This window comes from Scylla paramamosain, chromosome 44 (genome assembly GCF_035594125.1).
Source record: "Scylla paramamosain isolate STU-SP2022 chromosome 44, ASM3559412v1, whole genome shotgun sequence".
Taxonomy (NCBI): Eukaryota; Metazoa; Arthropoda; class Malacostraca; order Decapoda; family Portunidae; genus Scylla; species Scylla paramamosain.
The window spans coordinates 1,437,515-1,465,014 of record NC_087194.1 but is presented as its reverse complement, the minus strand read 5'-3'; the positions used below and the strand labels follow the sequence as shown (position 1 = coordinate 1,465,014).

Genomic DNA, 27,500 nt, shown 5'->3' with positions numbered 1-27,500 from the left:
GAGGAGGAGGAGGAGGAGGAGGAGGAGGAGGAGGAGGAGGAGGAAGAATAAAAGTACCAGCAATTATTATCATTACAATCTCTCTCTCTCTCTCTCTCTCTCTCTCTCTCTCTCTCTCTCTCTCTCTCTCTCTCTCTCTCACTTACCTGGAAGCCCTTCACTTTGATGACGTCCTTAATTCTGTCAGTAATGAACAAAAACCCATCTTTATCACAGTATCCGAGGTCCCCCGTGGGTAGCCAGCCCCCCTCCTGCAGGCCCCAGGGGGAGGGTGGGCTGGTGGGAGTGGGAGCGTAACCTAGCATCACCCCAGGTCCCCTCACCCACACCTCCCCCTCCTTCCCCCTTGCCAGTGCCTCTCTGCTCCCTGGGGTGACGATCTAAGGGGAGAGAAATAGTTGGTTAGCTCTCTCTCTCTTTGCCACCCCTTTCAAATTTACTATTCTCTCTCTCTCTCTCTCTCTCTCTCTCTCTCTCTCTCTCTCTCTCTCTCTCTCTCTCTCTCTCTCTCTCTCTCTCTCTCTCTCTCACCTTCACCTCCACGTAGGGCAGGACGCGCCCCACGCTTCCCTCCTTTATTCCAACCATGGGGCTGTTGATGCTCACTGTGGCGCAGGTCTCTGTCAGCCCATAGCCTATCCCTAGCCCTCTGCCTGTCTGTGGTGGTCGTGGTGGTGGTGGTCGTGGTGGTCGTGGTCGTGGTGGTGGTGGTGGTGGTCGTGGTGGTGGTGGTGGTGGTGGTCGTGGTGGTGGTGGTGGTGGTGGTCGTGGTGGTGGAAAATAATGATGTTGGAATAATAATGATGGTAATAGTAATGATAGAATAATAATAAAGATAGTGATAATAATAATAATAATAATAATAATAATAATAATAATAAGAAGAAGAAGAAGAAGAAGAAGAAGAAGAAGAAGAAGAAGAAGAAGAAGAAGAAGAAGAAGAAGAAGAAGAAGAAGAAGAAGAAGGTAGTGGTGGGAATAAAAGAATGAAGTAGTAGTAGTAGTAGTAGTAGTAGTAGTAGTAGTAGTAGTAGTAGTAGTAGTAGTAGTAGTAGTAGTAGTAGTAGTAGTACTAGTAGTAGTTAGCAGAAGTTAAAAAAGAAAGAAACAAGAAATGAGATAAAAATAATAACAACAGTATTTTCAAATTCACACAAACAAAATAAAATAAAATAAAATAAAGATAAATAAATAAAATAAAACAAAAAAAAAGAAAAAATATATACACAAGCAAAAAAAACTCTTTATTTTATACTCAAACAGACAAAAAACAAAGATAAAAAACAAAAAAAAATCTCACTCACTCACACACACACACACACACACACATACCTTTTCAGTGAGGGCCTTGGCAGCAGTGGGGGTAATAGGAGCTGAGCCACTAGCAAAGGCCATGAGGGAGGAAAGGTCATACTGCTTCAGTAGAGGAGAGTTGATCATGTAATTGGCAATGTGAGGAACCAGAGGAACATATGTAACCTGTGAAAGATGAGACAGTGAGAGAGAGAGAGTGAGAGAGAGTGTGAATGAGTTTGTTTTCTTTTCTTCCTCTAAGGTGTGTGTGCGTTTGTGTGTGTGTGTGTTTGTGTGTCTTAACCCTTTGTCTGTCACCTGGTACACCTTTCTCTAATTGGCAGTCTGAGATACCTCCACTTATTCTAGTCACACTCAAGCTCCGAATTGGGAGGGAATTGCAAAATAACTCGTTTCTCGGAGGTTGATTCCTTGTAACTGCTTGTAAACACTCCGCAAATTGCTTCTGCTGCTTCTAATTGTGTGCTGCTGTGAAAGGGTTAATGTCATGTTTGTGAGTGTGTTTACGATTATTCTTCTCTCTCTCTCTCTCTCTCTCTCTCTCACACTAAAAAACACTATAACTTTACATTTCCTTCTCTCTCTCTCTCTCTCCCTCTCAATCTTTCTCTAACACAAACCTTCTTTACTTTTCCCTCTATTACAGCTTCTTCCCTTCCCTCACCCTTCCCTCCTCCTTGCCTCCTCCTCCCCCCTCACCTTATACTTCTCTATAGTCCCCAGCAAGTCAGGCAGCGAGAACTTTGACATAAGCACCGCCCTGCCGCCAGAAATAAGGGTGATAATATTGGTGTTGTTGGCATAGATATGGTACAAGGGCAGCACAAGAAGGACCCTACTTAGTACTGATGTTCGAGAGCTACCCGCCTCCTTAGAAGCATCTCGCAGGCACCTGGAATAAAAAAGAGTTATGTATTTTAAAGAGTTGGCAAAGGGTTTAAACGGTTTCTGGATATTTTTAAAGGGTTTGTTTATGTATTTTTTTTCACTGGCAAAGGTTTTTTTTTAGACATTTTTAAAGAGTTTGTTTCTGTGTGTGTGTGTGTGTGTGTTTGTGCTTGTGTTTCAAAGGGTTAAGAGCTTCTGGTGTTTTTTTTTTTTCAAAGGCTTTAAAGGGTTGTGGAGTCTTTGAAAAGTTTCCAAACTTATTCTGGAATATGATGGAAAGTTCTTGTTATGGATTATAAAGAAATTGTAAAGATAAGGGTTAGGATATGTAAGGTAGGTTAATCTCTCTCTCTCTCTCTCTCTCTCTCTCTCTCTCTCTCTCTCGTAACAATTCAATTTTCTACCATTTAAATCTCAAATACATTTCATTTCTCTCCTTACACCATTTACTCTCCCTCTCCCTCTCTCTCCCCCCCTCCCCTCTCACTTGTTCTGCATTACGACAGTGAGTAGAGAGCGGTGAGGCAGCAGGACGCCCTTCGGAAGCCCTGTGGTGCCTGAGGAGAAGGGCATAAGGGCTGCAACATTGCCAGGGCTGCGGGAGGAATCCTGTGGGAGAGGGACTATGTTAACCTGGTGGAGGAGGAATATTGATACGACATACAAGTGGAGAGGTGGAGGAAGGAGGTGGAGGAGGGGCAGGAGAAGGAAGATGTAGAAGAACAAGGGCAAGAACAGTGATAAGAAGAAGAAAAAAAGAAAACACACACACATACACACACACTCTCACTCTCCCTCTCTCTCCCTCTCACCTTCTCCAGCACAGAAGCGTTGCCACTCTCACCCCTCATGAGCTGGGAGAGGGACGGGTGGCTGGAAGAGGAGCCGATGACCCACACTTGCTTGAGGCAGTCGTTGGGGAGAAGCAGCCTCACTCTCTCCACCAGATCCACTACACCTTCCTCCACCACCGCCCAGTGCACTCCACTCACCCCGACTATGTGTGCCACCTCCTCTGTAGGCGGTGGAGTTTTACTACTACTACTACTACTACTACTACTACTATTATTTCTACTACTACTACTAATAATAATAATGATAATACAATATGACAATAATCTAATTAGGAATACAAGAACTTAACTACTACTACTACTATTACTACTACTACTACTACTACTACTACTACTACTAATGCTACTATTACTGACCCTGAGGATTTTGTTAAGGCCCTTAGGAGAATTCAGGGCCTCCATCAGACTCCCTCTTAATATTGATTCTTAAGTAATTAAAAGACTAAATATAATTAAAAATGTATGTGTGTGAGTGTGTGTGTGTGTGTGTGTAAACTATCTTTCTGCAGTAAGATTTGGATTTAAAATGTTTGTTTATTTGCACGTGAGAGAGAGAGAGAGAGAGAGAGAGAGAGAGAGAGAGAGAGAGAGAGAGAGAGAGAGAGAGAGAGAGAGAGAGAGAGACTTACCAGGGGAGAGGGTAGGGTTGACAGGGACACAGGTGGCAGGGAGGAGTTGAATGGCCAAGGTAGTGATGGGGTAGTCAATATGGTTAGGTGACAGTATCATCACTCTGTCCCCTTCCTCCACACCTGCAGCTTTCAGGTTTGCACACACCCGCGGCACCATTGCACATATGTCGCTGTAAGTGTGGTGTTTCCCTGTGGCTGCGTCAATCTGTAGAAGAAGTAGTAGTAGTAGTAGTAGTAGTAGTAGTTATGATTGTTATTGTTGTAATCTAATTTCTTCTCTCTCTCTCTCTCTCTCTCTCTCTCTCTCTCTCTCTCTCTTTCATATCTTTCCTTTCCTAACTTTTATTACTCTATTTCTCTCTTCCTCGTTTTCCTAACCATCTCTCTTCCTTCTCTTTCTCCTCTTCCTCCTTCTTCTCTTCCTTTCCTTCTGTCTAAATCTTCTTCCTTTTTCTTCCTATCTGCAATAACTTCTCCTCCTCCTCCTCTTCTTCCTCTTCTCTCACCAGGGCCTTCTTTCCTCCATGCTGGGTCAAAACAGAGAGAAGGAAAGATGCAAAATTGATGTCAGGAATGGGAGGAAGAGGCCCATTACTTTCCCATCTCACTAAATGCCTCTCGCTCTCCTCTTCCTCTTCTCTCTCTTTCCTCCTCCTCTTCTCCTCCTCCTCTTCTTCTTCTTCTCTCTGGTTTTGAGTCATCTTGCTGTTGTTGCTGGAAAGATATGAGGTTTGTTAGTTTGTGGGCTCTCTCTCTCTCTCTCTCTCTCTCTCTCTCTCTCTCTCTCTCTCTCTCTCTCTCTCTCTCTCTCAATATATCTAACATTCTATCTGTCTATCAATCTACCTAATGAGCTATCTATCTATCTATCTGTCTATCTATCTATCTATTCTCCCATACCTCAGTTCCAGCAGTCACCCCCTCCCCCCCCTTCAAGAGGTTCACCATTGCCTAAGCTTATTATCAGCAAACAAAATTTCTTTACTCTCATTTCAAGTCCCCGTGGTGATAAGATAAGTAGACAGTACCTTACAATGTCACTCCTGCAACGCCACCTTTGTTACTAGCTTTCCTGAATGACTTAACGAGGTGATTACTTAATGCTTCTACTTAATTACAGCTAATTAAAACTATCTTTACTACTTTAACTGTCTAACAACTTCCCTAGCAACTTCTTCACTACCTAACTACCCAATTCTGGCTGATTTCTTACATAACAATCTGAGAAAACTACTCTAGCACACTGAAACAATCAAAACACTCTAATTAAACTGTTCCTAAACTTTAATTGACTCATCTATACCTCTAACAATTCCTTAACTATCTAACTACACAAATTAATCGAGCCATTTACATAAAAAATCTTGTCAACAAGCCCATTAAGCTATTTCTAAACTCTAATTAACTTCACAACTTAACTACCTAACTACCTAATCTAAACTGCCTACTAACCTAATAACCTTAGTAACATCAAACTACCCTAATCGACCCAATTAGACCTTCACCAGACTCTAAACTACCCTGTGAACAACTTAAACTAGCCATGGCACATAACTACCCAACAGCCTAATTAAACAAGCACCTTTAATTAACGAGACATTACCTGTGAACGTGATGGGGCGAGGGCTAAGAGACAAATGACACACACACACACACACACACACACACACACACACACGGTCACTGATAAAATGCCTTATCACACTTGTTATGTGAGTCAATGAATTTCTTTTCTAATCAATCTAAGTTATTATTTGTACTTTTTCTTCTTGTATTCGTAAGTTATTGTAATTGAATTAATGTTGATATATATATTTTTTTTCTTATTATCATCCGTTATCATATATGTAGTTACCATTTCTTCTTGTATACCTTTCTTTATTTTTTTCCCCCTTTTTATTCCTCTTGACTCATATTTCTATTTATCTAACGTATCTCACATGATTTTTTCGTCTTATTTTTCGCGTTCGTGTTTCAGAATAAGAAGGATTAATGTTTATTTCATCTAGTTTCACCAGTCACTATAATCACTCGCATTTTGTCACATTTCTGTTTGTAATGGTGACTGTGTGGTGACTGAATCTGGCAGTCGCTATTCAGACCTTATTTTCGTGCTTACGTTCGAGAAAAGATTAATTATTGTTTACTTTAGCTTTGTCAAATATCCTGTTTTCTCATCTGTCACTCGTATTTTGTCACGTTCTTGCTTATAAAGATGACTACTGTGACTATATCTGACTGGCACTAATTCAAGTCTAGTTACCTTGTTGCTGAGTGGCGAAGAGGGAGGAGTGAGAAGTAAACAACTCTTACATAACTCTCTCTTACGTAATTTCACATTTTCTCTTATTGTAGCTTCTTTTTCACGGGGACTAAACTATTTTCTTCTTGCCTCGTAGAGTTACACAAATCCACATTTTCTCTTACTGTCGTTTCTTTCTTTTTCTTTTTTTTCTTTCACGGGAACTAAACTATTTCTCTTCTTGTCTCGTAGAGTTACAGAAATACATGTTACGCTTTCAGCTTCGTCACTGTTACAATTATTATTTCGTTTTCTTTACTAGAATGAACGCGTAAAGGGTTTTCTTCCCATTTTCCTTCTTATAATAATTATTTCTATCGTAAACTTTTATATTTCTAAATCTGAACTTTTCTTTCTTTTCTTTTTCTTTTCTTTTTCTTTTCTGGCCGATCACAACTAAGAAAATGATGTAGAACTCTTGTTAAATTGTCACCAGTATCATTAAACCGTCTTGAAAACCCCAATAACTTCCATTAGCATTGTCAAACTACCATAGCCTTGCCAAAACTATCACTAGCATCATTATTATCTTGCAAACCACCTGGAATTCTGAAACTCATGCGCCCTTCTGACATGCACGACAAATTACAATAGAATTACCTGAATATTTTACGTTTTCTGTAGTTTTAAGAGCATTAGGTCTGTATCTTAAACACAGGCATCAGCTACTTGGTTCTTTAAATCATTTAGTAGTAGTAGAGAGATAGGAGAGAGAAACCCACTTCAATCGCTACTGGTCCACATTCCCACCTCTAGGCATGCCACACGTACCGCCCTCACACCTCAAGCTGCGTAGGAACACCTTGCTTACAGTCGCAAGTGGAAAGACCAGACGACACCCTCACTTCAGGAGATAACAAGGTAAAAAAAATGTCAAAATAATGGATGGGCGTGAGTGGGTGAATGAATACGAAGTGGCTTAGGTTAGGTTAGGTTAGGTTAAGTTAGGTTAGGGTAAGTTACGTTAGGTTAGGGTTCAACTCCAGCACATCTCGCCAGCACACACTCGTTTTATTACACAAGTCGACTATTAAGGCAGCTTACAACACTTATAAAAAAAAAAAAAAACACCCTCAACACAACAACACGCAAAGCTCAAACTATGAAAAACATATTGAGTAAACTAATTTTCTGAACCCGCCATGCATCACCCATTATGTTAGACAGTGACGCCAGGCAGGACCCAGATGGCGCTGCTGCTGTGACAACCCCATCAACTGCAACTTTGGCAATTTTGAAGCTTCCGAGACACGAAACCTGCCACTCAGTATCTTATAATCTTAAAACTATAAATATTGCAGCTATGGGAGGCGAGGTGTTCTCACGCCATACTTGAGGTCTGATTGAAAGTCGATCCCCGCCTCTTTTTTAACTTTAATCGGCTGACGCATGTTACTTGTCAGTGTAATATTGCTTATAAACATAACTGACATACAAACACAGTGGTATGATATATATGCACTAAAATTCATACACATATCTATTGAAGTTAGTGCGTATTACAAATGGCATCTGTGCAAACTCAGCAGATTCCACAACTGTTAAATTTAATGAGTCTTCTTAAATTATTTCCTCAGCGCCTCTCATCCCCTGCAGTTCTGCCGCGGCTCCATCTCGCACTACAGCACCAACACATCGTACGTCTGCTCTTCAAAGTTCTGTGCAGCCTGTGACTCCATGCCTTGGCGAGCGGCGGAGTGGGACGCGGCGGCCTGCAGGAGTGTCTTTTCCCTGCTGGAGGTGGACTGCAAGCCGCCACGCAGGAACATCACCTCATTTGCTGCAATAAGATACACTCATTTCATACATTATACAAACAGACTAATAAAGGAGCTGTATCTGTCTGTCTATCTATCTATCTATCTATCTGTCTGTCTACCTCCGCATCTATGTATCTATCTAGTCATCTATTACACATTCCTTTTCACGCGGGAGGTAAGAGCGAGGCGAGGCGGCAGGAAGACAGGTTCGGTGCGGCAGGAAGACAGGTTCGGTGCAGGCTCGGTGCAAGCATCATGAAGACCCGGTTTTTTCACTTCGCTGAGGCTGGTGTGTGCCATCATAGGCCAGAAATAATGTAAATAACGTAAATAATTCATTAACAATTAAGTACACCACGTCGGTTTTTTGTGGACAAGGCAAGAGAGGCGAGACTCAGCTGGCTGGGGCGTCACAAGAAGGGATGAGGTACGTCTGGCAGGGGGGGATACAGAAAACGGACCCACTCGGCAGGAGGAAGTGAGGGAGACTAAAGAAAAGACTGACAACGGCACAGGAGGAACCGCTGTGCAGACCTCTACTGAGACCAGCCTAAAGGAAAATTTATAAACATGTAAGTGACTGATTGAAGAAGTGTTGGAAGAATAAGAGCTGCAAATTACAGGACAATGAAGAAAATACTATATTCTGAAACATATCCGCGCCGCACGCCTCCGCCACTTTCCAAAGGCTCTAGTTGAAGTGACACGGTGTACTAAGGATGTTTCTTTACGGTGCCAGTGACAGATTAACGTGATTTCTACACAGTTAATCGGATGAACAGTCTTGAGAATCCGGATAATCATCTCTGTGGTCTGGAAATTTATTGGTAAGAGATTAAAGTTTTTTTTCCGTATACGCTGTAGCTTAAGCCATGAACACACACATGCACACACACACTATACTCACTTAATGTTGCAAGGTGTAGCCGCAGACGCACCGCCAACACCAAGAACACCGCCAGATACCCCACCGTAAACACCAACACAAACACCACTAACATCACCACACTCAGGGGCAGCAATGTGGTGGTGGTGGCGGTGGTGGAGTATTCCCGCGATGTGGTGGTTTTGGTGGAGGTGGAGGTAGGTTTCATCGATGCGGTCGAAGTGGTTTTGGTGGAGGTGGAGGTAGGCTTCATCGATGTGGTCGTGGTGGTGGTGGTGGTGGTGTTGGATGGGGCGTCCTGGCAAGGGGATAAGGGAGTGCGAGTGCTCTGGTTGTTGTGCCGCGAGAAGGGCATGAGGTCCCACTCACAGTTAATGGGTGGGTCTTTACTTCTGTACAAGCTGGAGGGGCCGGCAGCCGCCATACTGATGATATGGAAACTGGATGTTGTTTGTAACAAGCATTCCTTACGGCATGCAGAAGTGTGGAAGATTAAACGAAAATCCCCTGAGGTTAATGGTTCTATATTCGTCTGGAGTTGTAGCCACATGCCATTGCGCGGGAAACACTCCCTGCTGGCAGGGAACCAGGCGGTGCGGGGCGTGCCGTTCCTTTCCTGCAGCTCAAGACGGACGCCCTTGAAGTCACTCTCAGGCCTCATAAACCCAAAAATCCTTTGAGATTTGGCGGGCTTGATGCTGATGGGCTTTGTTTGTCCCTCCTCCACTACAGCAACACTGCAGTTCAGGGCCAGGGTGGGGCGTGGTGCGCCTCCGAGACCCAGCACTAGGAGGAGCAGGAGCAACAGCAGCAATGGCAGGACGCTCGCCATGGCTCTGTGTGTGCGCGTGTGTGCGTGTGTGAAGAGTTGAGACAACGCACTAAGTGTTAGCGAAAGGTAGGACGGCGCGATGCGGCGTGGCCTTTAGGTCCAAGATCTAGAGATAGGGGGGAGTGGTCTGTCTATCTTGTTACATCCTGTCTCCACACGTCCTGTGCGCCCCGTGATAAGCGAGCTGCGTGCACGTCTCTGCTGTGAACACTTTGTAAGGTTTGTTCCATTTCTATATCTGGCTAATCTGTCAACAGTCTTCAGCAGTGTGGTGGTGGACAGCAGCGGACAGAATGTTTATCAACACGCCTTTGTTTGTCAACATTGGGTTCCGCGCATGCACAGTTTGCGGGCGATAGCAACGTGCAGGAGGATAGCAACGTACGGGGCGATGGCAACGTACAGGAGGAAAACTCCATGGTGTCATCAACATGAGTGACAAGTTTCTTAAGAGATCAGCCACATATAGGGATGAAATAGATGGAATAGACCCCATAAAGCATTCACAGCAGTCAGCCTTTTGTTTGTAAAGAAAGAGCGGACAGCCACGAACAAGGGGGCAGCCATGAACACAACACCGGGACGAGTGGGCACTGGGCAGGCCACGCTCCTTCCAGGGGCCTGTCTTGCCGACCCTGGGTGTAGTGACAGTGCACGCGCCAGCCATTGTGAGGCAGGCTCAAACAAACACACTCACTTTACAGCATGGTGAGAAGCAAGCGCGTCCTGCAGCAGGCGGGGCGTGGGGGGGCGGAGCGCTAGTGCATGTGAGAGGCCTCGAGGAGCTTGAGTCTCCTGACGATCTCCTCAAACAGTAGCTTGTAATCGTGAGGAACGTCCATCTTGTTAGGATCGACGGGGACTGCCTCCCTGGCGGCGACCCTGGCCAGCACGTCCTCCTGCAGCGTGGCGGGGACGTGCACGCGGTAGCAGCTCGGGTGAAGGCGGTGCAGCAGCCACGCACACCAGCGCGGGCGTCGAGGGGCGTGGGGGTGTCGCCTGCGTGTCTCCACCGTGACTGCCGGGCGGCGGGCGTCGTGCTGGGGCCACAGCCGCACCTGCGTTGACTTGATGTCCAGGCGACAGTATCCCGCCAGGCGACGCAGCAGCGGGAAGTCACACAACTGCTCCATGTTCCCGATGGCCTCCACCATGCTGGGGGGAGGGGGAGGGATCAGCGTCAGCCTCGTGAGGGCGCCAGGGCCTACTGCTCACAGGTATTCATGGCTCAGCATGCACTTCTACCTGGCGCGGCTCCTCTTTACCTGTGACAAAATTGGGTCTTTCATTTTTTGGGGGGGAGCGGTAAATATAAAAAAAGGCCTATTTTTAGCATTCCCAAACTGAAACACGGAAAATATTAATCTTTTAGTTTGGCCTTTAGTTTCCCTCCCTCCCATCCCTGCTGGCCTGGAGCTCCTCAAGCAACCCCTACCGTAGCCGCCGCGATGCCCTGCTGGCCCACAGCTGCCCCACGCCGACCACTCCCTTACTCCCTTCACCTCCACTTGTTACTAATTCTTCACACTTTACCCGCGTGAGGCTCACCAAACACGGCGATGCACACTCCCTGCCATCACTGCTGCGTGTTTGTCCATCCCTCTGTCTGCCTGGCTCGTGTGGCCCCCTGGGCCTGCCTGGCTCGTGTGGTCCCCTGCCTGGCTCGTGTGGTCCCTGCCTGGCTCGTGTGGCTCCCTGTCTGGCTCGTGTGGTGAGAGTGCGGTGGTGAGAGGGCGGGGGGACTCACCTGGCCAGGCGAGTGAGGTGTGCCGAGGCGCGCAGCTCCCGGATGTCGCTGACGGCGAGGGCCACGAGCAGGTTCGCCAGCACGATGGGGATGAAGAGGATGAACAAGAAAAAGAGAAGGTAACTGGTGTAGGGAAGGCGGTCGAGCTGCCCCGCCAGTGGACCAGTGACGTCCACGGAGCCCACCATCATGGTGACGCTCTTGAGGAACAGCAGCGGCCACCTGCTGTATACGGGGTCCTGCTGCGGGCGCGCGTTGAACACCAGGAACATGGTGGCGGTGAAGCTGACCAGCAGAGTGCAGTACACGAAGAAAAGTTTCAGGAAGTCCTCGGCCACGCGGATGAACATCGCCACGTACAGGCCGTGCGAGGGGTACTTCCTCAGGATGAGGAGGAACTGCAGCTGCAGAAGCAGCAGCTCCACGGTGCCCACGTGATGCTCCCAGGGAGCCGCGCCGTGCACGCCCGGCCGCCAGGACGAGGCGAGGAGGCTCGACACGCACACAGCCGAGGACAGCTGCAGCCAGAAGTTTGGGGCCCTGACGCACGCCCACCCCTGGATCCTGAGGCGGTTGAGCTGCGTCACGAGCAGCAGCAGCGTCATGACGCACAGCAGCACCTGCACGCCCTGCGCCCCCCGGGGAGAGAGGCAGAAGGAGGTCGCGGCGGCGTCGGCGTCGTGTGTGGCGTTCGGGAGGAGCGCGTGGTCCGCCGAGCGTCCCCGCAGCTGCCGCATGAATATGAACAAGCTGGTGAGTAAAGCGTACACCACGAAGTACAGCAGATACCCAAGGAACACCAGCTTGCCTCTCTTCCACTTGATGAGGAGGAACGCGTGACACACGGGGTGCGCCAGCATCTCACGGTTGTGTGTCTCTATCAGGTAGGAGAGGAGCTGGCACTGCTGCGTGCCGGAGTGCGTCGCCAGTGCCGAGAAGTCAAAGGTGACGGGCGAGTGGCGGCTGCCCGCGCCGCTGGTGACGAGCAGGTGGTCCAGGAGCCGCGGCAGGCCGTGGGGGGTGGAGAGCGCCAGCCAGCGCAAGGCACACATGCCCCGCAGGTCTCTTTCCCGCAGGTCTGCCCCCGCCGCCATCAGCGCCACCATCACCTCCAGGGCGCCCGCCTTGGCTGCCTTGTGGAGCGGCGACTCGCCCTGCTTATCGTGGGTGGCCACCGCGGCGCCCCTGTCCAGCAGCTGCCTCACCACCGGCAGGCAGGCGGCGGCCGCGCCCTCGTGCAGAGGTGACCTGCCTCGCATGTCCTGCTGGTTGACGGCCGCCGCGCTGCTGTGGCACTCCAGCAGCAGCGTGACGATGGCCTGCTGCCGCGCCGTGGCGGCGTAGTGCAGCGGCGTCTGGTCGTACTGGTTCCTGACGCAGACTGACGCCCCCTGCTCCAGCAGCTCCCTCACGCCCTCCACCCAGCCCGCCTCCACGGCGAAGTGCAGAGGGGTCACGTAGAAGGGCCCGCCGTGCCCATTGATGCCCTGAGGCTCCTGACGCAGGCACTCCCGCAGCTGGTCCAGGGAGCGCGTCTCGATGGCGCTGAACAGACTGTCCAGGTGTTCGTTGACGCTGCCACGCTTGTCTCCTTCAAGGCAGAGACAACACAGGGAAATAACCACATGAACAACCGCCACAGCGCTGCATCACTGCTCTCAGTCTTCTCAGTGCTGACAAATAAATGAAAATTAATTCAACATTTACGTGAAGCTCTATCCTGCTTCACACTTCTGCCACACCCTGTCCCTGCTGCCTCACACTTCTGCCACACCCTGTCCCTGCTGCTTCACACTTCTGCCACACCCTATCCCTGCTGCTTCACACTTCTGCCACACCCTGCCCCTGCCGCTTCACACTTCTGCCACACCCTGTCCCTGCTGCTTCACACTTCTGCCACACCCTGTCCCTGCCCAGTGTGGCTGCAGGTGACGAGGAAATGGATAACTTGCTAAATTAATATTCATCACCTGTAGTAATAATTTGACAAACTTAGTGAAGCGTGACACGACTCTTGGCTGCATCATTATTGCATTACACAAGGATGGCACGACAATGACAGACACGAGTACTGACACACACACACACACACACACACACACACACACACACACACACACGTCTAAGTAAGCCCCTTATTATTATTATTAAACTCTTCATTTTCTCACCACCACAGTTTTCTAAGTCCACAGACATGACTGGCCAGGTTTTCAAGCGTGTTTCTCCTGCTAACAATGTAGAAATCTTGTTCATCTGCCACTACAACCATAGGCACACCCTTCAAAACTCGTACACCTTCAACTAAAGCCTTTTGAATGTAGTGGAGGTGGTGCAGAGGTGTTCAGAGTGCAGACCAGACTCTCAAACACCAAACCTGTCTCAAACGCGGATGTCTCCCGAGTCCCGACACTCACCCTGAAAACTGAGGTGCCTGGACCTTAGCGAAGAGTTCATTGTGGTTGCTGATGCCCAGGAAGTGTAGAAACCCCGCCTCAGCCTGCCACATGAGGTGCCTGCCGCCCCTCACCTCAGCTGCAGGTGTACGAAGAAACAGGTTAGTATTTGGCAGGACTATTTTCACTATTACCCGCCAACACAGCCGCGCCGCATTACTGCTTCCACTACTCTTGAAAGGGTTAGTTGAAGTGACACGAGTTTCTGAGGGGGTTTTTACGGTTCCAGTGACAGATGAATAAGATTTCTACATTATTGACAGGAGAAGCAGTCTTGAGAACCTGGCTGATCATTTTTGTGGCCTTTGAAAACAGTCATGATGAAGAACGAAGGGTTTTCAAAGGTATTTTTACGGTTCCAGTGACAGATGAACAAGATTTCTACATTATTGACAGGAGAAGCAGTCTTGAGAACCTGGCTGATCATTTCTGTGGCTTTTGAAAACAGTCATGATGAAGAACGAAGGGTTTTCAAAGGTATTTTTACGGTTCCAGTGACAGATGAACAAGATTTCTACATTATTGACAGGAGAAGCAGTCTTGAGAACCTGGCTGATCATTTCTGTGGTCTTGGAAGCTCGTGGTGAGAGAGCAAGGGGTTTCTGAATACCAGCTTTAATTTACGGATGTTTTGAAACTTCCCGAGATTATGAAGCTTCAAATGCCAACGAGATGATCAGTGAGGTTCTTTTTATTCGTTAGTGATGCAGGAATCTTCTAAAAATATCACTGGAATCACGAAAAAAAAAAAAATCCTTTAAAATTCTCTAGTAATTTTCACTGCAGCCTGTCAAACTGTCACTGGAATCATGAAAAACACCCTTGAAAACCCACAATAACTTCCACTGCAGCATATCAAACTGTCACTGGAATCATGAAAAACACCCTTGAAAACCCACAATAACTTCCACTGCAGCCTGTCAAACTGTCACTGGAATCATGAAAAACACCCTTGAAAACCCACAATAACTTCCACTGTAGCCTATCAAACTGTCACTGGAATCATGAAAAAAACACCCTTGAAAACCCACAATAACTTCAACTGCAGCCTGTCAAACGGTCACTGGAATCATGAAAAAACACCCTTGAAAACCCGCAATAACTTCCACTGCAGCCTATCAAACTATCACTGAACGGAACTGACTCACCCACTCAGCCACGCAGGAGACAGCGTAGCCAGGCAAGATATCAGAGTCTTTAGGATGCAAATGAAAGGGGCGCTCCTCCAGACCCTCATCATGTAGAGAGAGCGAGAGTTATTGTTACCATATCAATAATTCATAAGGTGGGAGTCCCCGAGTGCTGCAAGACACGCTACCACCATTTTGACCTCCGCGCCACATCTTCACTACTATCTAAAGCCTCTAGTTGTAGTGACGCGGGGTTCCAGTGGTATTTTTACGGTTCTAGTGACAGATTAACAACATCTCTACATTATGAACAAGGGAAACACGCTTGAGAACCAGCCTAATTGTCTCCGTGGCCTTAAATTGAAGTTGTGGTAAGAGAGCAAAATGTTTCTGAATTCGGCTCTAGTTTTCTCTTCTTGATCTTTGTTTGTTTGCCCACCGCTTTGCCGGGGCGCTTTTTCGACCTTGGCTGGCTCATGTGGAAGTTAATGGGGGTTTTCAAAGGTGTTTCCATGATTACAGAGATGGTTTAAATAGGTTCCAATGTAATTCAAGGGTGTTTCCTGGATTCTTATGGTAGTTTAGTTGGCTTAATTGGAAGTCATTGGGGTTTTTCAGGGTTTTCATGTTTTTTTTTTTTTTTTTTTTCGTGATTCTAGTGATAAAGTTTAAAGACTTTTTAATATTGTGGTGGTAGTGGTGGTGGCGATTCTGGTAACTACTACTACTACTACTACTACTACTACTCCTACTACTATTACTACTACGACACTGACCAACAAAACATTCAAAGAAGAGCACACACACACACACACACACACACACACACACACGTCACCTTTTTTCACCTTCCAATCACAAGAAAACGAGTACTGTACCTTCCACACGAATACCAGGACTTAGTTTCTCTCCCTGACAGCTCTTACCACCGTCTGGGGCAGTGCGAGGAGGGCTGGCGTGCACGGGAGGCAGTGCGCGTGTGAGGGAGAGCAAGTTCCTGGTAGCCTAACATGCAAGCTGAGGGCGGTTATCAAAAAACACTTCCTTTTTTACCTCTACTTTTTCTAAGGCCACAGAGATGACTAGCCGGGTTTTCAAGAGTGTTTCTCTCGTTCATAATCTAGGGAATCGTGTTTATCCGTCACTAAATCTATTAAAAATCACTCTTGAAAAATGCGTTTCATTTCAACTACAGCCTTTGCAATGTAGCGGTGCGGTGCAGTTTTAAAATACGGTGATGAGATTGAGGCAATGTAGAAGATGATTTTTCAGGAAGAATATTGTCATTTAAGGGTAGCGATATAATAACAGGTTTGAGGGAAAGTTTCAATTAAAGTACTGTTCGTTTATTCATAGTTGCAGTTTAAGAATTCGCGTTATGTAGTGCACTTACAGGTACAGTATCTTCAAATGTGATTATTGAACGTGCTTGGTTCTGCGTCCCTAAGAGAAATACGTGAATTTCCAGCTGTGCCTGCGTTTTGAAAGACTTACTCTGAAACACCTTTACGCATCTTCACTACTTTCAAAAGGCTGTAAATGAAGTTATACCGATTTTTAAGTATGCTTTTTACGGTTCTAGTGACAGATTAACAACATTTCTAGTCGTGGTGAAGTGATACAAATTCTTAAGCATGTTTTTTTTTACGGTTCTAGTGACAGATTAACAACATTTCTACATTATTAACGGGAGAAACACGCTTGAGAACTCGGCCAAAGTTTATTAATTTTTTTTCACGGGTATTTTCTATTTTTTTTAGTAGAATTTTGATTAAGTTATACACAGAAACCCGATTAAAGCGATCTTGGAAACATTTATTATTATTATTATTATTATTATTATTATTATTATTATTATTATTATCATCATCATCATCATCAAAAAGGTAGAATTGTAGTTAACTTAAACCCAGAAACCCAAAAACAACCGTTAAACCAGAGAAAAGATAACATAACCAAAGCGTTTTCAAGTTTCCGTTACGATGCCCTCTGCCCTTCAAAGAAAACGTACGCGCGATCTTGAAATCCCCTATTCTTTATTTCTTTTTAGGTCATGATTATCGTACACAGGAGATGCGGCACCAAAACGTTTCTGTTTATCACTACTGGCTCACCTCTGACCTTTGAATGCCTTTTAATAATACGAAGCGCTCCCCTCTCTCACCGCGGGTATTCTTCAAGGTCACAGAGATGGTTAGCCGGGTTGTCAAGAGTGTTTCTCCTGTTAATAATGTAATGTTTTTAATCTGTCACTAGAAAATCGAATATATTAATGGGAGACTTTGAAAGATTTTTTTTTCCCTTTCAATTCAACACATTCAGATTTTACGCAGAGAGAGAGAGAGAGAGAGAGAGAGAGAGAGAGAGAGAGAGAGAGAGAGAGAGAGGAAAAGAAGCAAGAAAATTAAACGGAGAGAGAGAGAGAGAGAGAGAGAGAGAGAGAGAGAGAGAGAGAGAGAGAGAGAGAGAGAGAGAGAGAGAGAGAGAGGAAAAGAAGCAAGAAAATTAAACGGAGAGAGAGAGAGAGAGAGAGAGAGAGAGAGAGAGAGAGAGAGAGAGAGAGAGAGAGAGAGAGGAAAAGAAGCAAGAAAATTAAACGGAGAGAGAGAGAGAGAGAGAGAGAGAGAGAGAGAGAGAGAGAGAGAGAGAGAGAGAGAGAGAGAGAGAGAGAGAGGAAAGTGCTTGATAAAATCCTTGAGGTATTTGCTCTGCCAACAAGCAAGGTGGTGGTGGTGGTGGTGGTGGTAACAGTAGTGATGATAGAAACTTATAAACTATTACAACAAAGCCTAAATACTAATAATAGGCCTAAAAAAAGCATAAAAAAATCGAAATACTGTGATAATAATGAAGTTAACGGCTGAGAGAGAGAGAGAGAGAGAGAGAGAGAGAGAGAGAGAGAGAGAGAGAGAGAGATTTAATTTGATCTTTCAGGATGTTTTGCTGGTTCCAATTCAAGCAAAGAAGAGGAGGAAGGGTTTACATCCAGCTACTCTTCCTCCTCCTCCTCCTCCTCCTCTTCTTCTTCATCTACGTCTATCGGGAAGGTAATTAATCTCTCCATCTTTGTCATTGTTTATTTTTTCATATTTTCCCTACGTCAATTCCTGTTCGTTATTATACTTTACTTGTTTCTTATTTTCATTGCTATTTTTTTTTCTTTTCTCTTCCTATTCTTCTTCCTCCTCCTTCTCCTCCTTCTTCGTTAAGCAAACCATTTAATTTCAGAACAGCCAGAGTTTTACCTCCACTCTCCTCCTCCTCCTACTAAATATATCTCCATCTACGGAAGAGGAGGAGGAGGAGGAGGAAGGGAAGGAGGAGAACCAGGAGGAAGAGCTATAATATCAAGACACGAGGAGGAGGAGGAGGAGGAGGAGCTGAGGGAGGTACTGGAGGAGGCTCTACACCTGCTGTCTTCCCCCACTTACACCTGCAGGAAGCTAATTGCTATGGGGGGGTACTCCTGTAATTACAAGACTGATGGTGAAAAGTAAGTGGTGGTGGTAGTAGTAGTAGTAGTAGTAACAATAACAACAGCAGGAGATCAAAGTACTGCTAATTAATAAATAAGTAAATAAATAAATAAATAAATAAATAAAATTACAAATATAAAATAAACACACACACACTATAGTGATTGTGTGTGTGTGTGTACGTGTGTGTCAGTCAGTCAGTTCCACCACATCTAAATAGCCGATTAGTTTTCAATATTTTCTTTTTACGTACTTATTTATTCACTCACAATCTATTTCCATTACTTAATTATTAATAGTACACACACACACATACATACACACATGTACACCCAGGTATGTGTGCCACGACCCGCCTGTGTACGTGCAGGGAGTGTATTGCCTTGTGTACGCGCTGGGGGCAGGACACGACTTCACGTTTGACGCACACATGGCCAAATTCGGTTGTGAAGTGTACACGTTTGACGACGATTACGCACACAGGAACTATCCGACGCACATGGGAGACAGGTGTGTGTGTGCGTGTGTGTGTTTGTGTGTGTAATGTGGAATAGCGAAAAAAAAAAACAATAAAATAGACTAATAAATAAAAAATAAACCAACAGATTATGGTTCTACAAAATACGAGTGGGAACGCATTTTGTGAAGCAGTATTACTTCTCCACCTCCTCCTCCACCAATCCACAAGTCATCCACTACGGGCCCCTCCCAGCCATCCGCGCCAGGCTGGGCCACAACCACAACCACCTCCACTTTCTCAAGATGGATATTGAAGGGGATGAGTGGAGTGTGATGGAGGAATCGCTGTTTAAGGTGAGTGGAGAAGAAGAAGGAGGTGGTGGTGGTGGTGATGGTGGTGAGAAGAATTGTTGTGGTAGTGGTAGTGAAAGAAGTAATTGTAGTATTTGTTTTTTGTTTTCTCTCTCTCTCTCTCTCTCTCTCTCTCAGAGTAACATTCTGCAGCAAACACAGCAGGTGGGTCTGGAGGTTCACCTGGACGGGCTCAAGACGACAGGTAACAAGACACATCCCACACCTCACCTGCTCAACATGGCCCGAAGATACCTCAGGTGTGTGTGTGTGTGTGTGTGTGTGTGTAATAAAGGCCCACTGAGGTGCCAGTCCCAAAAGGTTAAAGGTCAGTTGAAGGGGGAATACAGAAGCAGGCAGGGAGTTGCAGGGATCAGTGGAGAGAGGGATGAAAGATTGAGAATACTGGTTAACTCTTGCATTAGAGAGGTGGACAGAGTAGGCGTGTGAAAGTAGAAAGTGTCGTGCAGTGAGGTCATGGGAGGAGGTGAGGCAGGCAGTTAGCAAGGTCAAAGGGGCAGTTAGCGTAAAATAGCAGTAGAAGATAGAAAGAGATGCAACACTGCAGCGATGAGAGAGGCTGAAGACAGTTAGAGGAGAGGATCTGATGAGAGAGAGAGAGAGAGAGATGCAGCTTCTAACTCATCACCACCCCCATTCCCCCAGGGTGGTGACGGGACTCAGACAACACGGCTTCCACCTCGCGCACTGGGAGCCTAACTTCAGGGGGTCAGAGGTCATCACTGTGGCTGGTGTGACCTTTCATGTCTACTTTGAAACTTTGTGGGTCAACTTAAAATTTCAGGGTGGAGGGAGAAACATGCCGGCCACACGTCTCCTGCCATCCATCCTGTTTCCGAGTTAATTGTCCGTGTGTGTGTGTGTGTGTGTGTGTGTGCAGCTTTTTATTATTCTTATTCTTAATTTTAATCTTTTCTTATTCTTATTGAGAGAGAGAGAGAGAGAGAGAGAGAGAGAGAGAGAGAGAGAGAGAGAGAGAGAGAGAGAGAGAGAGAGAGAGAGAGAGAGAGAGAGAGAGGCAATGTATCGTAAATGAAAGAACTTGGTATAGGGAGAAAAAAATAAACCAAAAAAATAAATAAATAAATAAAATAAATAAAAATGGATAAATAAATAAAAAAATAATAAACATATAGAAAAGACAAAGGCATACAACACGTCCCAGTCTTGGAAGCCTATACAAAAAATAAATAAATAAAAAAAAATAGAGAGAGAGAGAGAGAGAGAGAGAGAGAAAGACAGAGCACCCATTCTCTATCCTGTCACCCCTCACTGCAGCTGTACCCCACTGGCTCGGTGATGTACAGGTTAATGCACCACTGTTACCTTGTTTTTTTTTATGTTCTTTATTATGAAATACAAATGCCCAAGTCCAGGCGCTGTACAGTCGATAACTGGAAGGAAATGAAACAGTTTGCTGGATAATTGGAAGGAAATGAGACAGTTTGCTCCTCACCAACACTAGCTTGTAATATGATAAAACGTCACTATTTTTTTTGTTTGTGAGTGTGTAAAGAAATAATGAAAAACAAATAAGATAAAATGAAAATAATCATCAGTATTTTGTTTCTATGCTTGTAATAAAGTGAAATAATTAAAAGACTTCAATGTTTAAGTTCTGTACGCTTGTAATAGTAAGATAACAACAAAGTGGCTGCAGTATTTGTGTTTTGTTAGCTTGTAAAGAAAGAATAGAGAAAAAAGATTCACCAGTACTTGTTTCTAAGCTTGTAATAATAAGAGAATGAAAAACGTCACCAATATTTTTTTGTAAGCTTGTAAAGAAACAATAAAAAAAATTAAAAAATCACCAGTATTTGTTTCTAAGCTTGTAATAATAAAAATAACTAAAGATTTCAATATTTATGTTTGTAACCTTGTGATGAAAGACAATTCAAAACGTCACCACTATTTTTGCTTCTAAGTTTGTAAAAGAAGGAAAGAATTGAAAAAAAAAAATAATAATGATAATAATAATAAAATATAAAAAAAATGGCAATTATAGAATCACATTTTCCTGTACAATTTTCCACACCTGTTGCAAAAAAAAAAAAAAAAAAAAAAAAAAAAAAAAAAAAAAAAAAATCAATAAATCAATAAATGAATAACACTAACAAGACACAATGAGAAAACAACACAGTGACTATTAATGACCTCTCGATGTATGTACGCACACACACACACCCGCACACACACACACACACACACACCAATATATATACACAACAATACCTAACCACACACACCTTACACAATGGAAAATCACAGTGATACAAGCACAGCAGCGATCATTGCGTGTACGAGTGTGTGTGCGCGCGTATGTGTGTGAGAGGTTACGATACACACGGGCACACACTACTTGCGCTTGACGAAATCTTGCAAGCGCTGGAGAAGGCCGACATAGAGAGAGTGTTCGTATTCTGAGCAGATTGTGCTAAGCTGCTCTGCGAACTCGTTAGTGATGCCTCGTTCCTCCAGCATGTTCATTAAGAGGTCATACATCATCTGTGGCGCGAGAGAGAGAGAGAGTCTGGCGTTTATACTGGGCACAAGAGGGAGTCTGGCATTTATATTGGACATGGGAGGGAGTCTGGCGTTCATATTGGGCAAGGAAGGGAGTCTGGCATTTATACTGGGCACAGGAGGGAGTCTTGCATTTATATTGAGCAATGGAGGGAGTCTGGCATTTATACTGGGCACGGGAGGGAGTCTGGCATTTTATACTGGACATAGGAGGGAGTCTGGCATTTATACTGGGCACAGGAGGGAGTCTGGCATTTTATACTGGACATAGGAGGGAGTCTGGCATTTATACTGGGCATGGGAAGGAGTCTGGCATTTATATCATGGAGGAAACAAAACACTAGAAAGTAGAAATAATATTAGTTCTTTACTGAGTCTTGGTCATTCTCTTTTAGAGATTTTGATGAAACTTTTGCTGTTGCCTTGGACATATCAAAAGCTTTTGATAGAGTCTGGCACAAAGCTTTGATTTCCAAACTATCCTCCTATGGTTTCTATCCTTCTCTCTGTAACTTCATCTCAAGTTTCCTTTCTGACCGTTCTATTGCTGTTGTGGTGGACGGTCACTGTTCTTCTCCTAAATCTATTAACATTGGTGTTCCGCAGGGTTCTGTCCTGTCACCCACTCTCTTCTTATTATTCATTAATGATCTTATAAATCAAACTTCTTGTCCTATCCACTCCTACGCTGATGATACCACCCTGCACTTTTCCACGTCTTTTCATAGATGTCCAACCCTTCAGGAGGTAAACATATCACGCAGGGAAGCCACAGAATGCTGAACTTCTGATCTTTCTAAAACTTCTGATTGGGGCAGAGCAAACTTGGTATTGTTCAATGCCTCAAAAACTCAATTCCTCCATCTATCAACTCGACACAACCTTCCAGACAACTATCCCCTCTTCTTCAATGACACTCAATTGTCCCCCTCTTCTACACTGAACATCCTCGGTCTGTCCTTTACTTATAATCTGAACTGGAAACTTCACATCTCATCTCTAGCTAAAACAGCTTCTATGAAGTTAGGCATTCTAAGACGTCTCCGCCAGTTTTTCTCAATCATTCATCCCTTTCTCTGGTAAACTCTGGAACTCCCTGCCTGCTTCTGTATTTCCACCTTCCTATGACTTGAATTCCTTCAAGAGGGAGGTTTCAAGACACTTATTCATCAATTTTTGACCACTGCTTTGACCCTTTTATGGGACTGGCATTTCAGTGGGCATATTTTTTTTATTGGATTTTTGTTGCCCCTGGCCAGTGTCACTCCTACATAAAAAAAAAAAAAGTGAATGACACTAGTGATGAGAGTAGTAACAGTGGACAAATAGGAATTACACTAGTGAATATAATAGCAATAATAATAACAGACAGACTTACCCCATCTAGGATATCGCCAGACACACAGTAGGTTGCCTCGGACCACTCCCCCTCGTAAACGGTCAGTTCGTTGATGCCGAACACATCTACCAAGGCAAGGAGGTTCGGATTAGCGTAATGGGAGAGAAGCGGTGTGTGCGAAAATAAGCTTAATGACGAGGAATGTAGATCAGAATAAAGATGAGAAAGAGAGGGAAAGAGAGATGAATCAACGCACACACACACACGTACACACCTTCCGCAGCTTCCTGTCCGCCTTGCAAGTCAACGGGTCCCACAAAAGAGCAGGTAAAGGATAAAGTTTTGGACCCAATGACGACATCGACTTCGAAACTTGGCCGGCTTTTCAGAACACCCTCAGTCTGGTCCTGGTTTAGCTCTGCGGTGCCGTCGTCCTCCTGGTCGACGGTGTGGTTTACATTGAGAGTGATGGTGATTCTGAAGGTGATAGGGAATGGTTAGAAGTGAAGGAATGAAGGACTGGAAGATAACAGGAAAAGGAAGAAGGAATTAGAAGATAAAGAAAGAAGAAGGGGAAAAGAGAAAATGGAAGAGATAGTGAATAATGATGGTAGCCAAGGGTTTGTTTAGGTGAAGCAGGAGTGAAGGATTGAAAGATAAACAGTGGAAGAAAGGAAGGAGTGAAAAGACACAGAAAACGGAGAAAATGGGAGGAATGGTGAGTGTGACGGTGACTCCGAAGGTGATAGGAAAGGGTTAAGTTGAGGTAGGAACGGGGAAATAAAAAAAATGCATTAGAAAAGAAATAAAGAACAAAAAAGATAAAGAAAATAAAAGGAAAACAAACACACACAAACACACACACACACAAAAGCACCATAAACTCTCACTAACACTTTCTCTTAACTCTCTAACTTAAAGGGTTACGCTAGGTGAGGTAGGAACGGAGAAATAAAAAAATGCATTAGAAAAGAAATAAAGAACAAAAAAGATAAAGAAAATAAAAGGAAAACAAACACACACACACACAAAAGCACCATAAACTCTCACTAACACTCTCTCTCTCTCTCTCACTTTTCATCATGGAAGGAGCGGGAGAGGGTGAGTTCAGCACTGGTCCCCTTCACAGTAAAATCCCCAAGATGTGCCGGTAGATTAGCCTGCAGAGTCTTCTTTTCTGCCACAATTTCCTCCTGTAGAAACTCAACCAGCTCCCTGTCACCTGAGGAGGAACGGAGAGATGGAGCAGTCAGACGGAGGGAAGGAGGGAGGCACTACAGATTGAGGGAGGGAAGGGAGAGGAAATGGGTAAAGTTCAGAGAGGAAGAATAAGTGTTTTATTTACAAGACAAGTAGGTGATGGGATGGACTCAGTAATCTTGTTAGTGTTGAATCATTAGGGAGGTAAGGAGGGGTAGGGGGAGGGAAATGGAAGACAAGAGAAAGGGGAGATGATAATGGTTAAGGATAAAGCTCTGTAAATGGTATGAGAATGGATAAATAAGATGGCAGGGAATTTTATAGACATTTAAAGATATCCGAGTGAAATGATGAATGAAATGACAAAACTGAACGATCTGCAAAGGAAAATAAAGGACCTGGGAGTGATGATAAACGGGAAATTAAACACACACATCACTTACACAACACTTAGAGGGAAATTGCTCAAAAAAAACACATAATTTGGCATCCACGTCTAAAAATATATATATAAATCAATAAATAAGTGGTGGAAGGAAGGAAAGTATAAGCAGTGACAAGATGGTGGTAGTGTGTCCAAGGGCTGGATACACTGAGGGCCGACACTAGGGAAAATAAAGAAAGTGAGTGTTCGGTATGGCGCCAGATTAACTACAGGCCAAGCGATCGTAAACCGAAGGAAAACACTGATATCAACACTACACGCACTAACAAATTACACAAGAGAGCGAAGAAAGATAATGAAATACAGTTTACAAGGAACGTATACACTTTTAATAAAATAATTTGAACTTCACAGAACACGACAAACTTAATACTAAACACAATATATATTTAATAACAGCATACCTCTAGTGTGGATGCCGTGAATGCCACAGCCACAGGAACACAGCTTGGAGGACGTGGCGAGGCGGGGAAGACAAGAGGAAGAGGAAGAGGAAGAAGACGAGGGCCGGCCAAGGGATGGAGGCGAGCAACAGGACACCAGGGCAAGGTTCCTTATTATAGGCGTATTTAGGGACATAACGCGCCCCTTAAGGCACCCCGAGGACACCCACCCCCGGTTCAGGGCTCCACGCAGCATTTCAGGAAGTTTTAGGGTTCTAAGACCACGTACACAGGTGAAAATTTAGGGAAAAGTGGTTGTGTTTTGATCCCACACGTGTCCTGTCCCGCTCGCTCCTTGTCTATCCCTCTCCCTCTCTCCTGCAGACGACGCCGGTAACCTGGTAAATAAGTCATGCCTCTTATTGGACTTACTTTTTTTTTTTTTAATCGTTTACGTTATTATAAGCAACTATAAATTTCCTAATTTCTTCCAATTTTCTTATATACAACAATAAACCTATGTGTGGGTGTAATGACTGTAATGTATAATGACACACACACACACACACACACACACACATTTATATATGTAAAATAACTTATAACATATAAAATATAGCATATAAAAAATATAAAATAAAGACACCCAAAAACCTACAAAAACAGATACACATGAAAAACTATGACGCGTATAAATTAGAATGAAACATAAAAGTGAGCATAAATATAAAACCACGTCTAAAGATAAAATGCACCAAATAAAAGTAAAAACCCACTAAAATCACACAAAAGCACAAGAAAACATATTAAAACCTATATAAAAACAGGAAACAAAATAAAGGGAGCATGAATATAAAACCAGTCTGGGAGTGTTATTGTCTAAGTGAGGGGGTGTAAATTAGGTGTTCGGGTGTTCATTTCAGGTGTTTCCGGCGTAATTAGGCCTCCCAAGTGTACCTGCCTAGTGTACCGTAGTGCTTTATAGGCCTAGGGATCTATCAAACCTTAAAAAGCACCCTAATTAGGCCTAAAAAGGGGCGAAAACACGAGTGATCCCAGGGTGGTGGCGGTGGTGATTTGTTTATATCTAACCCTAGGGTGTATTTAAGACAAAGCAAGTTATCTAGGGTGTATTTTTCAGGGTGTAGGTCTCTGGTAAGGGTGTATCTAGGGATCAAGGGCGTGTAAGGGCGTAGAATACCTTTATATAGGGTGTAATAGGAAGATTAGGGTGTATTAGAAAGATTACGATAAACTTCCAGGGTGTAAATAATTAAAGGTGTATCTTCTAGGGTGTAGTTGTTCCCAGGGTGTGATAATTCTTAAGGGTGCGTATTTCACGTCTCTAGGGTGCTGTGGGGATCCAGGGTGAATAGGGTGTGTGAGATTAGGGTGCAAATCTTAAGTGTGAGGAGGTAATTAGGGTGTAGATATTACGCAAGGGTGTTTTCGAGAGCGTAGAGAAAGGTTTAGGGTGTAAAATCAGGGTGTATCTAGGGTGTATGTGCCTGTGTGACGGTGTAAGAGAGAGAGAGGGAGTGAGAGAGAGAGGTAAAGCATAATGCCAAAGAGAGAGTGAGAGAGAGAGAGAGAGAGAGAGAGTACAGCATTGATACCCAGTAAAGAAGTGGAGGAGGAGGAGGAGGAGGAGGAGGAGCGGCCATGCTGAAAGGAAGGGGATGGTTTGGGGGGGGAGGACTGTGGAGGAAAAACCCCCATTCCCTCGACCATTTGAGGTGAGTAATGGGAAGAGGAAGGGGAGTGATCAAGAGAATTTCGTCTCATCAACTCCTCTCCTCTAACTGACTGTCTTCAGCCTCTCTCACCGCCGCAATGTTGCATATCTAGCTGTCTTCTACCGCTATTTTCATGCTAACTGCTCTTCTGATCTTGCTAACTGCATGCCCCCCCTCCTCCCACGGCCTCACTGCACAAGACTTTCTTCTTTCTCTCACCCCTATTCTGTCCACCTCTCTAACACAAGAGTTAACCAGTATTCTCAATCATTCATCCCTTTCTCTGGTAAACTCTGGAACTCCCTGCCTGCTTCTGTATTTCCACCTTCCTATGACTTGAATTCCTTCAAGAGGGAGGTTTCAAGACACTTATTCATCAATTTTTGACCACTGCTTTGACCCTTTTATGGGACTGGCATTTCAGTGGGCATTTTTTTTTATTAGATTTTTGTTGCCCTTGTCCAGTGTCACTCCTACATTAAAAAAAAAAAAAAGGTGAAAGGAAAATTTGAGGGAAGTAGGAAATGGGAGGTATTGGGAGATAGGAAGGGGGAAATGGAAGTGATGGGAAGATGGAGGAAGGGGAAATGGGTATATGGGTAGCTGTTATCTCTTTGTACTTATTTAATTTCAGTTGTGATTCTCTGGTACAAATAATTAACCTAACCTAACTTAACCAAACCTAACCTAACCTAACCTAACCTAACCTAACCTAACCTAACTTAACCAAACCTAACCTAACCTAACCTAACCTAACCTAACCTAACCT

At 44.5% G+C, this 27,500-nt stretch overlaps 6 protein-coding genes and 1 long non-coding RNA gene across 13 annotated transcripts in view; 2 read left to right on the top strand and 5 right to left on the bottom strand.

Annotated features, from left to right (window-relative positions):
• The window catches only part of LOC135093899 (uncharacterized), an 8,921-nt gene extending 1,728 nt beyond the window's left edge, over positions 1–7,193 (bottom strand). Inside the window, exons 1-9 of one of the 2 annotated variants that reach the window (XM_063993555.1) lie at positions 5,952–7,193; positions 4,195–4,402; positions 3,686–3,893; positions 3,015–3,217; positions 2,690–2,811; positions 2,014–2,206; positions 1,333–1,479; positions 532–657; positions 147–380 (exon numbers count right to left, since the gene is read on the bottom strand). In XM_063993555.1, coding sequence (XP_063849625.1) covers positions 147–380; positions 532–657; positions 1,333–1,479; positions 2,014–2,206; positions 2,690–2,811; positions 3,015–3,217; positions 3,686–3,893; positions 4,195–4,389 — 1,428 coding nt within the window. In that variant the 5' untranslated portion in view covers positions 4,390–4,402; positions 5,952–7,193. The other variant, XM_063993554.1, reaches the window with a different exon arrangement.
• A 153-nt stretch (positions 7,194–7,346) lies between these two features.
• Positions 7,347–10,488, bottom strand: LOC135093901 (uncharacterized). Its single transcript, XM_063993561.1, has 2 exons — positions 8,658–10,488; positions 7,347–7,770 (listed from the first exon to the last, which is right to left on the bottom strand). Exons 1-2 carry the CDS (start codon positions 9,466–9,468, stop codon positions 7,610–7,612), a joined length of 972 nt encoding a protein of 323 aa, XP_063849631.1. The 5' UTR covers positions 9,469–10,488; the 3' UTR covers positions 7,347–7,609.
• Positions 8,275–21,070, top strand: LOC135093900 (uncharacterized). 4 transcript variants are annotated; one of them, XM_063993558.1, is made up of 7 exons: positions 12,884–13,769; positions 17,733–17,845; positions 18,027–18,291; positions 18,611–18,784; positions 18,880–19,087; positions 19,223–19,344; positions 19,751–21,070. In XM_063993558.1, the coding sequence occupies exons 1-7, from the start codon at positions 13,681–13,683 to the stop codon at positions 19,947–19,949; spliced, it is 1,170 nt and encodes a 389-aa protein (XP_063849628.1). In that variant the 5' UTR covers positions 12,884–13,680; the 3' UTR covers positions 19,950–21,070. The 4 variants fall into 4 exon arrangements, with proteins under 4 accessions (XP_063849627.1, XP_063849628.1, XP_063849626.1 ...); XM_063993557.1 differs by lacking the exon at positions 12,884–13,769 and adding an exon at positions 8,275–8,577 and having other exon boundaries at positions 18,880–19,344; XM_063993556.1 differs by having other exon boundaries at positions 18,880–19,344.
• Positions 9,941–11,473, bottom strand: LOC135093903 (uncharacterized). Its single transcript, XM_063993563.1, has 2 exons — positions 11,216–11,473; positions 9,941–10,623 (listed from the first exon to the last, which is right to left on the bottom strand). The coding sequence occupies exons 1-2, from the start codon at positions 11,404–11,406 to the stop codon at positions 10,227–10,229; spliced, it is 588 nt and encodes a 195-aa protein (XP_063849633.1). The 5' UTR covers positions 11,407–11,473; the 3' UTR covers positions 9,941–10,226.
• Positions 12,668–15,860, bottom strand: LOC135093904 (uncharacterized). 2 transcript variants are annotated; one of them, XR_010263523.1, is made up of 3 exons: positions 15,677–15,860; positions 13,630–13,747; positions 12,668–12,806 (listed from the first exon to the last, which is right to left on the bottom strand). It is a non-coding gene; the product is annotated as an uncharacterized LOC135093904 (long non-coding RNA). The 2 variants fall into 2 exon arrangements; XR_010263522.1 differs by having other exon boundaries at positions 12,751–12,888.
• On the bottom strand, positions 17,874–25,370 carry LOC135093902 (complement component 1 Q subcomponent-binding protein, mitochondrial-like). 2 transcript variants are annotated; one of them, XR_010263521.1, is made up of 6 exons: positions 25,017–25,370; positions 24,042–24,189; positions 23,242–23,444; positions 23,007–23,092; positions 21,338–21,610; positions 17,874–18,429 (listed from the first exon to the last, which is right to left on the bottom strand). XR_010263521.1 is itself a non-coding variant. In XM_063993562.1 (5 exons), exons 1-5 carry the CDS (start codon positions 25,249–25,251, stop codon positions 21,461–21,463), a joined length of 822 nt encoding a protein of 273 aa, XP_063849632.1. In that variant the 5' UTR covers positions 25,252–25,370; the 3' UTR covers positions 20,433–21,460. The 2 variants fall into 2 exon arrangements, 1 of the variants encoding a protein (XP_063849632.1); XM_063993562.1 differs by lacking the exon at positions 17,874–18,429 and having other exon boundaries at positions 20,433–21,610.
• Positions 25,371–25,861: 491 nt separating this feature from the next.
• The window catches only part of LOC135093898 (protein CLEC16A-like), a 22,331-nt gene continuing 20,692 nt past the window's right edge, over positions 25,862–27,500 (top strand). The window contains 1 exon segment of the mRNA XM_063993553.1: positions 25,862–26,731. Coding sequence (XP_063849623.1) covers positions 26,658–26,731 — 74 coding nt within the window. The 5' untranslated portion in view covers positions 25,862–26,657.